This window comes from Cannabis sativa, chromosome 3 (assembly GCF_029168945.1).
Source record: "Cannabis sativa cultivar Pink pepper isolate KNU-18-1 chromosome 3, ASM2916894v1, whole genome shotgun sequence".
NCBI lineage: Eukaryota > Viridiplantae > Streptophyta > Magnoliopsida > Rosales > Cannabaceae > Cannabis > Cannabis sativa.
The window spans coordinates 44,198,658-44,212,823 of record NC_083603.1 but is presented as its reverse complement, the minus strand read 5'-3'; the positions used below and the strand labels follow the sequence as shown (position 1 = coordinate 44,212,823).

Genomic DNA, 14,166 nt, shown 5'->3' with positions numbered 1-14,166 from the left:
AATTTGCCACAAATAACATCTGGGTCTTACAATCTCCTATTTGGAAAATTATGCTCAACGAAAGAACACATATTCAGACAAACAGGGCAACAATCAAGACAAACAAAAAGATACACACCACCATTAACAAAGAGCACCAAAGTTTAAGAAAACAACTACTACATGACAGCGCAAAAGGACACAACTTAATCACAAAAAATTACACTTATAGAGATTGTGTCAAACAGCTGCAATAAACAAAACAACTAAATAAGGAAAATTACATAACAACTCTCCCTCGGTGAGCATGATTAGCCAGTAGTATTCAGAGAAGCATCAACACCAGATCTTGTCTCCCCCTGGATTGGTGCAGTAGGATCATCAGATGAGCTTGACTGAATTGGAGTAGCCTCAGAGATTGGACCAGATTCCATTGATTTTAGTACTTCTAACATGGCCGTGAGCACAGTAACAACCCCTTGCTCAAACCTTTTCTGACGTTATTGATCTAATGCATAAGCATGAGCCAAGTTTCGAACCTCAGAAAGCAGTTTGACTTGCCAATGAGCAGAGGGCAAGCGAGAAGTGAGCGATGAACTCACTAGAGGAATCTCTGATGCAGCAGGGGCAGATGTGGTAAAGACAATCATAGATGGAGGAATGGGCTTGCCAAACACTGGTTGAAATGTCTTGCCAATAGAGGGCACAAGCACTGTAACATCCGGCTCAAGGAAAGTCGGATTACCTCTTAAGACCAACCTCTGAACCAGACTAGGATAAAGAAGTGTGTGCTTAACCCCTTTAGCCTTAGCAGAGTCCAACATTCGGGTGTAGATCAGTGACGGTAAATCAATAGAGACACAAGTGCCAAGAGCATATAGAAACCGAGTAGTATTGTAGTTGATAGTGGATGTATGAGAATTGGCCCACCAATTTGACAAAACAATTTTATGAAGAACCCGATAAAACTCAGAGAGTATAGTGACAGGAAACTCCTTTCCATTCCACACAAAGTCAGATCGACCAGTAACTTCAGCACCCACATCCTTAAACAATGGTTTATACTCATCACTGAAATAGGGGTGAGCTAGCCTAGGTATTTTCAGTATAAGGCTGATGGTAGACGGAGCACACCTAAACTAAGACCCATGAATATATGCTTGATATTTGTGTTTACTTTTTTCATTTATAATACTTTCATCTAGATTAGCATAAAACTCACAAACAAGGTTCCCATTGGGCGATTGAAGGTGTATCAGGGATCGTGTGTATCTGAAGGGAGTTCAGATTGCATTGCTGAAGAGAGTTCAGCTGGATAGACACAAGGGAGTCTTGCCTTGTGAAGTCTAAGGTTCTTAGATGATTTTCTGATTTGTGTGTGTTCAAATCAGTTGGGTAATTTCTGTATGAATTAATTGCAGATTACTTTTGGTGTAATTGTAATTGAAACTGGATAGTGTATCCTTTGATTCATAGTGAAAGTTATTACCCTGGTTCAAGGGAATCCAAGCAATAGTTGCCTGAAATGAGTTTTTAGGGTTGGATGAAGCTTGTAAATCTGAGTGTTCTCTGTTTAGTTTCTTGCACATTGAGATAAGTATAACTATGTTAAAACAACTTTAAAGAAATCAACACTGTTAGACTTTTCAATTGGTATCAGAGCAATATTCTAATCAATGAAGAAGAGTTAGTTAAAAAAAGCGGTAATCCCTGATTTTATAATAACAACTCTTAAGCTAACAAACTTTAACAGCTCGGCCAACAAAGAAGGACAACTGTCCTCGGTTTGAGATTACTAAGCTGACCTGTCAAAGAAAAAATTAGACCACATGGTTAGATGAAACTAACAACCAGGCAGATGACAAAAGCAGCATAATTTGCCACAAATAACATCTAGGTCTTATATCCTTAAATTTTGAACGTCCTTAAAAATATTCCTGAATTATTAAGATTATTGAATTTAAGAATTTTTGTCAAATTTTAGTAAAAAAAGTCTAACATGTATGAAAATTTGGGGCATGATTTAGTATATGTAAAAGTTTGAGGGACATGATTTGATAGATATCAAAATTTGGAGAGTATAGTTTAATACGTAAACAATCACGTAAAATTGAATGAATTAGACAAAAATCCTTAAATCCAACAATCTTAATGGTATAAGGCAACCAAAAAAATTCTTTTTTTGATGAAAATCGTTTATATTATAGAATAATTCAGTTAGACCTCACGGTCGTTACAAAATAGAGTATCCGGAATAGAAGAGACCGGTAGAGACCCATACATCTGGTGGGCAGGCAACCAAAAAAAAAATTCAAAAAAATATAATTTGGTACATACTAAAATTTAGGGGCAAAAATCAGCCTAACATTATTTTAATATAAATAAAGCTTTCTTCTGCCATTAACTAACTTATTATCCGAGCTTCTTGTAGAGAAGAAAGAAGCCTTCAGTCGTAGCTTCTATTCAGGTTTTTATCTCATTCAATTCAATTCATGTTTTCTTTTTTCTTTATTATAATCAAATTCATACCTTTAATTTTCATCTTTGATAAAAAATTAAGTTTTGTAAGCCAAAAAGATGAGTTTTTTTCTTTTTTAATTGCGTATATATGTACGTATGTATATGTTGACTGAAAGTGTAAGTTGTTTAAGCCATGGGCAGTTGCAGTTGGGTAACCCTAAGGTGGGCGCAAGTACAACCTCATCATCACCATCTTACATCACTATCGCCGAGCCGTACAATCGGTGGTGGATGCAGTCGTCGCTCAACTGCTGGAATCGCATATAAGTATAATCGGAGAGTCAGAATCTCGTGCAAGAGTGATGATGGTGATTATGATTATGATTATGAGAGAGAAAGAAGCAGAAGAGAACCTGCTCCTTCTGCAATTCAAGTTTACTCGGACATTGAGAGGTTGGTAGTAATATGAGTTATATATATATATATATATATATATATATATATCTACTATTAAATCATTCCCTTTTACACTTTTTTTTATAAAGTCAATATCTTTTTACAGATTACTCATGGAGACTGTAAAGCAATCTCAACAAAATTCTTGGGGAGGCTTAAGGAACGACTGGACTGAAGTTGAGGTAAATGCAATATCCAATGGATGCTTAACACTTGCGCCCGTCTCATCACGGGCTAGCAGGCATGAAAAATAGTCTTTAGCTCGGTGAAATTTTTACACCGAGCTGAAGTGTTTGCTTTTGATAGTATATTATTGAACTGATTTTAGTCAGATGTTTGTTTTTTGTGTGTGTGACCAAGCAGGGAGCATGGGTTCTGAAACCAAAAGGCATACCACCCAAGTGTGTTGTCCATTTTGTTGGGGGTATATTTGTTGGTGCTGCACCTCAGCTCACCTACCGTTTATTTCTTGAACGTCTCTCTGAGAAGTGAGAAGTCAGTCCCTAATCTAATTCATCCATTTCTCTCTTCTCCCTTTTGTCCAACTACTCTGACTTCATTCTTTTTCACTTTCATTATCATATATATATGTATCACAGGGGAGTTTTAGTCATTGCAACCCCCTATGCCAGTGGCTTTGATTACTTCTTTATTGCAGATGAAGTCCAGTTCAAATATGACAGGTGTTTAAGGTTTCTCAGGGATACTGTGAGTACACTCATTCTAATGTTATAATGTTTATTATATATTGCCTTGGAAACAGAAACTCACACTCTCAATTCTTTTACAGGTTTCTGATCTTCCTACTTTTGGCATTGGTCATTCTTTGGGTTCTGTCATTCACCTTTTAATTGGTATATAGCTTATGTTCTTTTCTCTTCACTTTATCCCAATTTGTTGTCTATATTTGTAACAATTTTTTTTATCAGGTTCAAGATATGCTGTACAAAGAAATGGGAATGTGTTAATGGCATTTAACAACAAGGTATGTCAACATTTTTGGGCTGAGAGAAATTCAGTCCCATAATCCTGTACTTGTATTAACTTTTAGGTAGAAAAAATATGAACAGAAAATTTGAAGAGAAAAGAATGTATATAAAAGAAAGTTGTATTGATCACTGTATTGTGTCCTCTAAAGAAGAATGTACAAACTTATTTGAAGGCTCAAAAATAACTCTAAAAGTCTGTTTTGTCAATATATTTTTATATAATACTTATGTTGGAATATTCAAGTCAATATCAAACATGATATTATATAAAAATTGAATATAGAACATTCTGCAAAAGAAAAAAAAAAAAAGAAAAGAATATACGACACAATTTTAATATAGTATTATATAATAGAATATGATGATACCACCTACCAAATAGGATTATAAATCTACAAAATAAGAAACATGTGAAATAAAGGAAACTAAAATCAGATTCTATGAAATCTGGACAACTAGTAAATACAGTAGTGCAAGATTTTATCAACTGGTATCTTGATTAATCATCAACCAAGATGTCTTAAATCTTAACAAAATATACTATCTAATCCCATTTGAGAACTGATGAGGTTTACACAATTTCTCTCCCATGTCACAGGAAGCAAGCTCAGCTATCCCTTTGTTCTCACCTGTACTTGTCCCCATGGCTCAAAGCATTGGCCCAATTTTGTCACAGATTGCATCATCACCAACAATACGTCTCACGGTGAGAAGGCCACTTTTTTTACTTTTGGATGTGTATGTGTGCTTTTTAGTAGCACTGTGAATTACTTGCATTTTGCCCTGTCACTTGTGAATTATGAATGATGTAAATCATTGGTAGTGATAGTAATGCAGTCAAACACTTCTAATCTTCTTCATACCAGACTGACATAGTAATGCTTTTCTTGCAGGCAGAGATGACTCTGAAGCAACTGGAAAACCTTAGCCCTCCCATTATGAAGCAAGTTCTTCCTTTGGTTGAGCAGCTTCCTCCGTTGTACATGGATTTAGTGAAGGGAAGAGAAGACTTTATTCCAAAACCTGAAGAAACCAGAAGACTGGTAAGCAAAATCCTCTTACCATCAGTAAGTTAGCTGCATCATGCATTTTCTAGAAGAAATTGTATATTTTTTGGTTGCTGGTTTTTCCCCCCCCAGAAAAAAGTACACTTGCTTTTTGAAAACCTCTAAGCGATTTTTGAGTTAATATGGATATACTTGAGGGATGTGATGGCATCTTTGGGTTGTCCCTTTCTCTCTTTTCAGACATTGCAATATTAGGACTTTAGTTTGGAATTCTCAATTTAATATTATTAAGTTCTTGATTTGCTTCTCTCTCTCTATTTATGATTATCTATCCAGATAAAGTCATACTATGGCATTTCGCGAAATCTTTTGGTGAAATTTAAAGATGATACAATCGATGAAACTTCAACACTGGCACAGTTGCTTAGCTCAGAATCAGCCATTAGTTCGATGCTGGACATGTCAATTCGCCTGATGCCTGGTGATCACGGGCTTCCGTTGCAACAGGTATTTCGTATTTTCTTGTTTGACATGCTTTGATTGAAAGATCATGATAAAAGAACCAAAATATTATGGAACATTTCATTTTGCAGGCCCTTCCAGATGTTCCACCGGCAATGGCTGATGCAGTAAATCGTGGAAGCGAGTTTCTGGCAAATCTGTCTGCAGGTACACCATGGGAGACTGTAGCCAAAGAAGTTGGTAATACATTAGGCACAGACTCAAGGATCCTTCGTACGGAGATATCAAAAGATATAAACCTACTTGTAGAAGTGATTACATCTTGGATGACTTCTAATGCAGGTCAAAAATCTTTGAAGCCATGATAAGAATGTCACAGGGAACCTCCCAATTACATAAGAAAACATATTGATTCCAACAATGTTGGAGAGTAGTGTAAATTGTTTACAGGTCATGGATTTCAATCATATTGAGTGTTTGTACAGGGATATCTGAAAACACTAATAAAAGAGACTGTTGGTCCGTCCTTGAACACGTTCTACTCTTGTTGCTATTAAGGCCTAATGTTAATGCTGACGATTAAGTATAGTTATGTAGTGCAAGATTCTATGAACACGAATATGTCCGGAATGTTTCGTCGGTGAAAATAAAGCAAATTGATTTTTGGGGGACATAAATGTGTGTTCAAGTCAGCTTGTGCGCAACTCAACTAGTCTCAAATTGACCGAGTCTCCTTTGTCTATGTGCTTATGGGACCTTTTACTTAATGGTACTCTTGCTGTAAGTAAAACTAAGGTTTTCCTTCCAAGATGAAAGTGTCCGCCGCTTGCCTTGAAAACTTCAATTGTATAAAGCTGCTCTTTTGTTTACAAGTAGCTCCCAATGAACAATCTAGGGAGACACTTCGCCTACGAGGGCTGCCTCTCATCTCATCTTGATTCACCACTCTTGGGGCTTGTTAAGGGGTATGAGTCGCAAAACAATCCCATACTCGGGGTATGGAGTCACCATCATAAGACTTGCACATTAGTACTAACACCTCTTTTAGTAGGAAGACTTATCTTACTCCCACTTTAAGTAAACTAAGGTTGTTTGACTCCATGCATCTAACTCACTTCTTTGGTCCTTTCCTTGCCCACTAGGCAATCCTTTGAGGCAAGCAATTTGACCACAAAACAATAAATTTGAATCTCATGTTATTAGTATTGCAACTAATCTTTCTTTCTTTCTTTCTTTTTTTTTTTTTTTATAAATAAAAAATTAGACCTCCTGATAATATTGTCAAAATCTCATACTAGATAAGTTGTGAGCAATAATCCATTTAGCAGCATTGTTTGAAACTTTATTATTAATAGATGTAGTAACTCAAGCATTATTTATTATTGGGAATATACTTATTTGGTACCCAATATTTAACTTAAATATAACTTTGGTACCCTCTAATATGAAAAATGTTTATCAGGTACCCTCTATTTGTAAAATTAGTAAAAAAAAAGTACCTTACACACTAGGGAAATTTTATTTACACCCCAAAAATATCTAAAGACACCCCATTTTAATATTTTTCATTTTTTATGAAATTTATATCTTTAATTGTAGTAAGTTTTTTAAACCTTTTTCTTCCCATTTATATTCTTAAAAAATATAACTATCAAACAAAAATAAATTATTTATTAAATACTATGACAAAAAAATTAAAATAAAAAATTATAAGAAATTTTTTTAGAAAAAAATAAAAAGTATATATACATGAGTTAGAAAAAATTATGAAAATAAAATCAAAATAAGTATTGAAATTAACATAAAATAATGTGAGGACAAATTTTGAAAAAAATATTAAGAATAATTTTTAAAAATTATTTAAGTTTATATTTTTTTAATATTGGGGTGTATTTATCATTTTATGGAGTGCAAATAAAACTCCCCTACACACTATTTTGGTCAATAATCTTTTCATATGGCCAAATTTACCCTCTATTTTCAATTAGTTAAATTATGTTGTTTGTTTTCCATATTTGAAAAAGAATTAATATTATTTAAAGTAAAAAAAAAAATTGCATTAAAATAGATGTAAAATAATAAATGAAAATATATATGTGTGCATTTTCGTCTCTCACAAGGTATAGACCCAAGGGGAGTGAGTGCTTCTAACAGAGAGGACAAAAATAATTAAAGAAAGCCATCTGAGTTCGTGGAGGACATCATCGGACACTACACTCACACCTCATTGTATTGTAGCATTAGTCGTCTTCAGGTGTGTTTTTTTTTTTCTTTCATTCTTTTTAACATATTATTTTTTGATGTTTTCTTATCAGTTACATTATAATGGGGCAAATGAAAATGCTTTATTTTCTTACAATAAGTAACTAACTGTATATCATATTAAAATTATTGAAATATATATAATTGAATATCCAAATCATTATATATAATATATTTATGTGTGTGCACATTTGTATTTAAAGTCTATATAGCTTAGGTTGTCATGCCTTCAATAATTTATGGAGAGAAAAAAAAAATTACATTTGATTTGTTATAAATATTATTAATTATGTGGATGTCCAAATTTTTTATTTATTACCATTAATTGTAATTAACATTACTCTTTTCTTAGTTTTCCTTTTTCTTAGTTTCTTAATATCTCACTCTTGTATTTGTATAAATAGGGGTTCACCCCATTGGAATAAAGAACTTAGAAATTCTCATTCACTTTCTCTTTCTCTCTTCATCTTCTTCTTCTTTCTTCTCATCTACTTTATATTATTTTATAACACGTTATCAGCACGAGTCTCTGCCCAAGCTTCAAGCATGAGTCTCTGAGACCCGATGTAAGTATTTTGTTAAAGTTCTTGAATTGTTTCAAAGTCACGATACACTAAATATATATTTATATATATACTCAGACTGAAACAATTTCAAGAATTATTTGGTTTCCTTTTTCTTTTTATCTATATATCTATATATTATATGTATGTATATATTTTTATATATTTATTATTAATTTCATATATATATATTATGTTCTTATCATTCATAATATTAACAATATATGTGTGCCTATGATATGATAGAGAAACTCTATATAAATTATACATATATCCAAAAGATTATGTATTATCGATAAAATATTGCATATATCCTAAAGATTATGCATCATCGATAAAATATTGCATATATCCTGAAGATTATGCATCATCGATAAAAAAAAAATTGTATATATCCTGAAGATTATACATCCTCGATAAAATATTGCATATATCCTGATGATTATGCGTCCTCAATAAAATATTGCATATATCCTAAAGATTATGCAAACGTAATATTCATTATATAGTTGATGGATATATAATGAAAGAGATGAATACATATTTATATATATGTTCTTGTATTCTTTGAGGACAATGAAAAGTAATCTAATATCGATATAGATTTTGACAAACATTTCCTGAAGTAAATGTTTTATATTTGTAAAAAAAAAATGATTGTATTTATGTGAATACAACTAAAGAATCATTAAAAATGATTATTATTGATGCAATTTTATAGTGGGTTTTGAATATCCAAAAAAAATGTTAAGAAAATTGCATTGAAACATCAAAGTATAAGAATAACAATGAGCATGACTAATGTTATTTAAATACATGAGGCATGTATTTATTGTTCATCATTCCCTGCAGAGAATGATACGAATTGAAGTCAATTACTTTTAAAGATTCCTCGTATTAGTCATGTTATTATACATTGTTATTACTTGCAATGTTAGAAATTATTGAATCTGACATATATTAAAGATTAAATTTTGCATACATCTTGGAGACTATGCAAAAATTGCATTCATATATTCTTTGAAATATCGTAAAAGAAATTGTTGAATAATTTCTTATATTTTTATGGATGAACAAGTAATAAATTTTCAAGAAATTTATAATAATGTTCTACTTGTTCAATGTCATTCTCCAAAGTGAATGTAATGATTTTAAATAATCAATGACATTATTTACTACTCAAATATTTTCAGAAAAAAGTGGAAACAACCAAAAGATGAAATACCACACACAATCAAAGTGCATGAAATCTATATATCATGTGTGGAATTGAATAATAGTGGTCGCGTACCTGTAGTACGGACACACTTATAATCAAGATAAAAGTATACTTGATTATTTAATAGAATGTGAATTGTACAAACTTATTGTACATTTAGAATATTTAAATATCATTACCTAAAGAGAATGAATAGACATGAAATTCTATTTCAAAGAATATAGATTTCACATATATTGGTAATTCCAGAAGCAAATTAATATATACATATTTTATTATTTCTTGAAATCAATAGTTTCAAACTATTGTTGGTACATGATATGTAAATATATAGTTACTATATAATTCAGTTTGCATATTCCCAAAAGTGGATATATAATTTACTAATATATGTTAGTGATCCAATATAATCAAAGTGATAAAGAATCACAAAATGATTAGTTGAAAAGCTTCCTGAAGAAGTCTTACATACAATTGCTACTTTGAGTAGTAAAATGTCTTTGTATGTACCTAGATGTGTAACTTTTATCTAGTTATGAAAGTGATAATAAATAACTTATTATATGTACTTGTTGTACATTTAAATATATAATATATCAAGTCATGATAATTAGACTGATGAATAGTCTATTAATAATTTAGACGACTTGTTAAAAAGATATCAGGAAAAATGAATGATATGTTATGGTTATATCTATTTGACCATTACAATAACATGATGAAGTTGTCATGTATCTTTTAAATTATACACATCATTGAATTGATGATAGTGATTCCTGAAGATTGTATATGTTTTGGAGAATAATATAATTATATTATTCGTGTATATAAAAATGAAACTTGTAATGATTATGTTGTAATGAATTTACATTACATTTTGAAAGTTTCATTGAAATATGTTGCTATAATTTTAAACACTACGCAAGTATACGCAATCAAATAGTAAATCTCACACAGGTGAGGTCGATCCCACAGGGAATTGGATTAAGTACCACTAAATTATACTTATGATTCTATTCGGTAAATCGAAAGCAATTATGATTTAAAAACAGTAAAATATGAAAGAAATTCAGAAAACTTAATAACACAATTTAAAGTTGAGCAAGATGAGACAATAGGGAGGAGAATCCTGTTGTTGTTTACCCAAATCGTTAATGCTTAATTACTATCCTATTCTTGGAGTGAATGACAGATTATGAAATAACCTAGCTCCTTTCAGATCTTCTAGATTCTAAATCACATGTTATCTAATTAATTCCTTAATTAAACTAACATGAAATCAGCATTAAGCAATAATCTACTCGTCACATAAGTCATGCAAATACTTTCGTTTCACATAGAACATTGATTATCTTAATTTTAGCATTCTCAATTCTCACTTTTCGCATTTCGACCGAGATCATAGAGCATGCACAAGGTGATCAATCTTAAACATGAAATTAAGAACAAATTAAGATAATTTCACACACAAGAATTGAGGAATGGTAATTAAACATTAACTAGGCAAAACATTAAACAACAATCATCATCCTCCCTAAATGGGAAATTTAGTTCAGAAACAAATCCATAACCATTCCTATAGCAATATTCAACATAAATAAATTAAAGAGGAATAAAGAAAAGAACTGTTGGTGGATGAATTCTGGATCTTCACTTCAATCTCTGTGCTCTTCCTGCCGCTCTCAGCTGTATTTTAGGGTTTCTAATCGCTCTACCTGACTTCCAATCGCAGTTTTCTATTTATAACTGAAATTTAGGGTTCGATGGACGAAAATGCCCCTGGTCCGTACGGGATCTCGCCGCGGCCAAGCTTCCTCTCGCCGCGGCGAGATAATTGAAAATAAGGGGTCTCTCTGTATCTTTTAAATGGCCGCGGCGAGCCTCTTCATCGCCGCGGCGACTGAAGCCTCTAGATTCTCGAAATCTAGCCGCGCGGCCAGTTGTGTTTACCGCGCCGCATGTGCACAATTACTCGTAAAATGTGTTTTCTTCGCCAAAGACATCTTTTAACGAATTTCTGCACCCGAGACCTCTTTTATTCCAAAGAACCTGAAAACATAGAAAACAAGCGTAATTCCGTCCCAACACAGCTAAAAACGCACATAAATTAGATCCAAAACATAGGCTAAAAATAGCCTAACAAAATACAAATTATAGTGAACCTGAAGTTCATGAATTGAATTATTTTGACATGATCAATCATATGCAATAAATTGTCAAAGAATTTGACTAAATTTTGTTGAAGAACCAGAAGATTCTTCTCATTGTTAATTTATAAGGCTCAAAAGAAGAATGTGCATATATTTGCACATAGAAAATATTTAAATTATATTTCCTTAACAATCTTGAGCTATTGTTAGATTTTTATTGCATAGTTTCTTATCGATGTGATAAGATTATATAATCATGCATTTACAAAATGTGTAAATTTATGTATTTCTAATTATACACGTATGACTCATTCTTAGAAATGAATTAAGTTCATAAGTATTGAACTTGAAACTGAAGTTATTGAACCTGAAGTTCAATGTCATATAATATATATGAGTTTAAATAAATATTGATTCATTGTGATATATTGAAATCCCTACAGGTGTATTAATATTATTAAATATCACAATTTTTAAAAATTCTCTCGATCAGGGGGAGAGAAGCAGTTGGGATCGATGATAATTTTTGAAAAGTGATCATTGCACAAAGTATATAAGAACGATATAGTTCAAAATGATATATACCAACTGCAAATCAATATTATTCAAAGTTGAGATAGAATGAGTTGAAAACGCCTGTAGCGTAAATGAACAATGTAGAAATTATTAATAAATGTTCATTTGATTTGCCTTGAAGTTGTTAAATCTAGAAATGATAACCGTGATGAAAACGGTACTCGAAAAGACTCCCAAGAGAAGTTAGACATAACACATTTCATCATAATTGAATCCCTGAAGTGATTCGTTATAGGTACCTATAAATGATAAACATATTTAAAAAATATGTAATTTAAAGAGATCTCTATAAGTTATGTCAATATGGGAGGAAATTATCATTTATTGAAATTTTTGTCGACAATAAATATTGAATGTTTGCATATGCAATAAACTAACATGAGATAGCAAGGATCATGGTATTAGATTTGTCGAGAATCATCGACTTACATTTTGATTTTTGGCCAAAATATTATGACGCAATCCAGACAAATTTACTCACATAAAGTGAAGTAAGACCTGTAGGGTGTGCAAATAAATATTTCTAATGAGAAATTTGCATATATGTATTTGTACATAATGAATTGTTGTACAAAGTTTGCATAGACATGAGATTGATTGAAGTAAGGCTTAAATATTGAGAAAATATAATCATTATTTGATTATAGCCTGGAATATATTTTATGAAGATTTATAAGCGTCACATAAATGTTGCAACAAAAGATTATTTATTTGGAGCTCCTAATATTGTGAGAATTTGAAATAAGCCTTATCTAAAAATTCTAGAAGAATTTAATACATGTCTTAAGTGATATAAATTCTATGTCGCGCGCACTATATGACAAAGATCTTTGTATGAAATAAAGACATGTAAGTAAATTATTATTTGAAAAATACCTATGGTTGTCTATGCAATATAAATACGTAAATTATACGTTGTGATAGACTCTTAAAGAGTTTTTGATTAATTGCAAAACAAACTTTTATTTCTTTTGTATATCGAGAAATATTAAATGTATAAAGTTTGTTCATTAGTATTGAAGTCCTGAAGTACTTCATATGTATCAAGAATTATAGATATATGATCTTTTGATATGAAAATTAAGATCATACAACAAGATGGAACAAATATATGGTATTGGAGTACCATCATTGTCACAAATGAAATTTATATTATCATTAATGTGTTATGTTCATATCTACTTGAAATGTTAAATTTTAGTATGAACAAGATTGTATATACACATGAATGATACAATTAGTTGGATAAAGATTAATGTTCCACGAACCCGTCATCTATAATTTAGAAGTCCATACATACTCTGGAAGAGTTATAGAAAATATATGATCAAAGATTGTATATTGTGATATTTTAAAAGTGATAACAATAATCTTATGAGATTTATTATCACCAAAAGAATTATGGATCATATGTGCATGAGGGGGAGACATATTCATGTTGCACTCTTTTTCCCTTAGCTCAGGTTTTGTCCCACTGGGTTTTCCTGACAAGGTTTTTAACGAGGCAACTTACAAATAGTTATGAATATGAAATATATATTGTACTCTTTTTTTCCCTTAGCTCAGATTTTGTCCCACTGGGTTTTTCTGGCAAGGTTTTTAACGAGGCAACTATAAATCATGTTAACATACTTGCATTTTATGAAGCAAGTAGAGAATGTGTGTGAGTGAGAACATTGACATAGCATATTTGGGAAACATATGGATTGCACTCAATAAAGAAGTATCAACCCAAACAGTTCTCTATGAAGATAATACTGCTTGCATCGCTCAACTAAAAGGAGGGTACATTGAAGGAGATAGAGTTAGAACACATTTCACCAAATTCTTCTTTATACGCTTCAAGAAAATGCATATTGGTGTTCAACATATTCAATCAAGTGTCAATCTTACAAACTTATTCACAAAGTTATTACCAACATCAACATTTGAGAAGACGGCAGACAAGATCAAAATTCGTCGATTAGAAGATCTCCACAAATACCTAAATGAGGGGGAGTTAGTTTACACTATACTCTTTTTCCTTTGATCAAGTTTTCATCA

General features: G+C 31.6%; 1 protein-coding gene across 1 annotated transcript; it reads left to right on the top strand.

Moving 5' to 3' along the window:
* The first annotated feature begins 2,307 nt into the window (after positions 1-2,307).
* LOC115708066 (uncharacterized) lies at positions 2,308-5,887 on the top strand. The gene is made up of 11 exons (XM_061111944.1): positions 2,308-2,446; positions 2,631-2,892; positions 3,002-3,077; positions 3,259-3,383; positions 3,495-3,603; positions 3,686-3,749; positions 3,825-3,880; positions 4,483-4,590; positions 4,778-4,927; positions 5,228-5,398; positions 5,485-5,887. Exons 2-11 carry the CDS (start codon positions 2,633-2,635, stop codon positions 5,716-5,718), a joined length of 1,353 nt encoding a protein of 450 aa, XP_060967927.1. The 5' UTR covers positions 2,308-2,446; positions 2,631-2,632; the 3' UTR covers positions 5,719-5,887.
* The last annotated feature ends 8,279 nt before the right edge of the window (positions 5,888-14,166 follow it).

Bases quoted from the DNA above. Each gene is read 5' to 3' on its own strand.
- LOC115708066 (XM_061111944.1), top strand. From the start codon at position 2,633: ATGGGCAGTTGCAGTTGGGTAACCCTAAGGTGGGCGCAAGTACAACCT. The intron at 3,604-3,685 runs GTGAGTACACTC...ATTCTTTTACAG, and splicing joins TAAGGTTTCTCAGGGATACT to GTTTCTGATCTTCCTACTTT. The intron at 3,750-3,824 runs GTATATAGCTTA...TTTTTTTATCAG, and splicing joins TGTCATTCACCTTTTAATTG to GTTCAAGATATGCTGTACAA.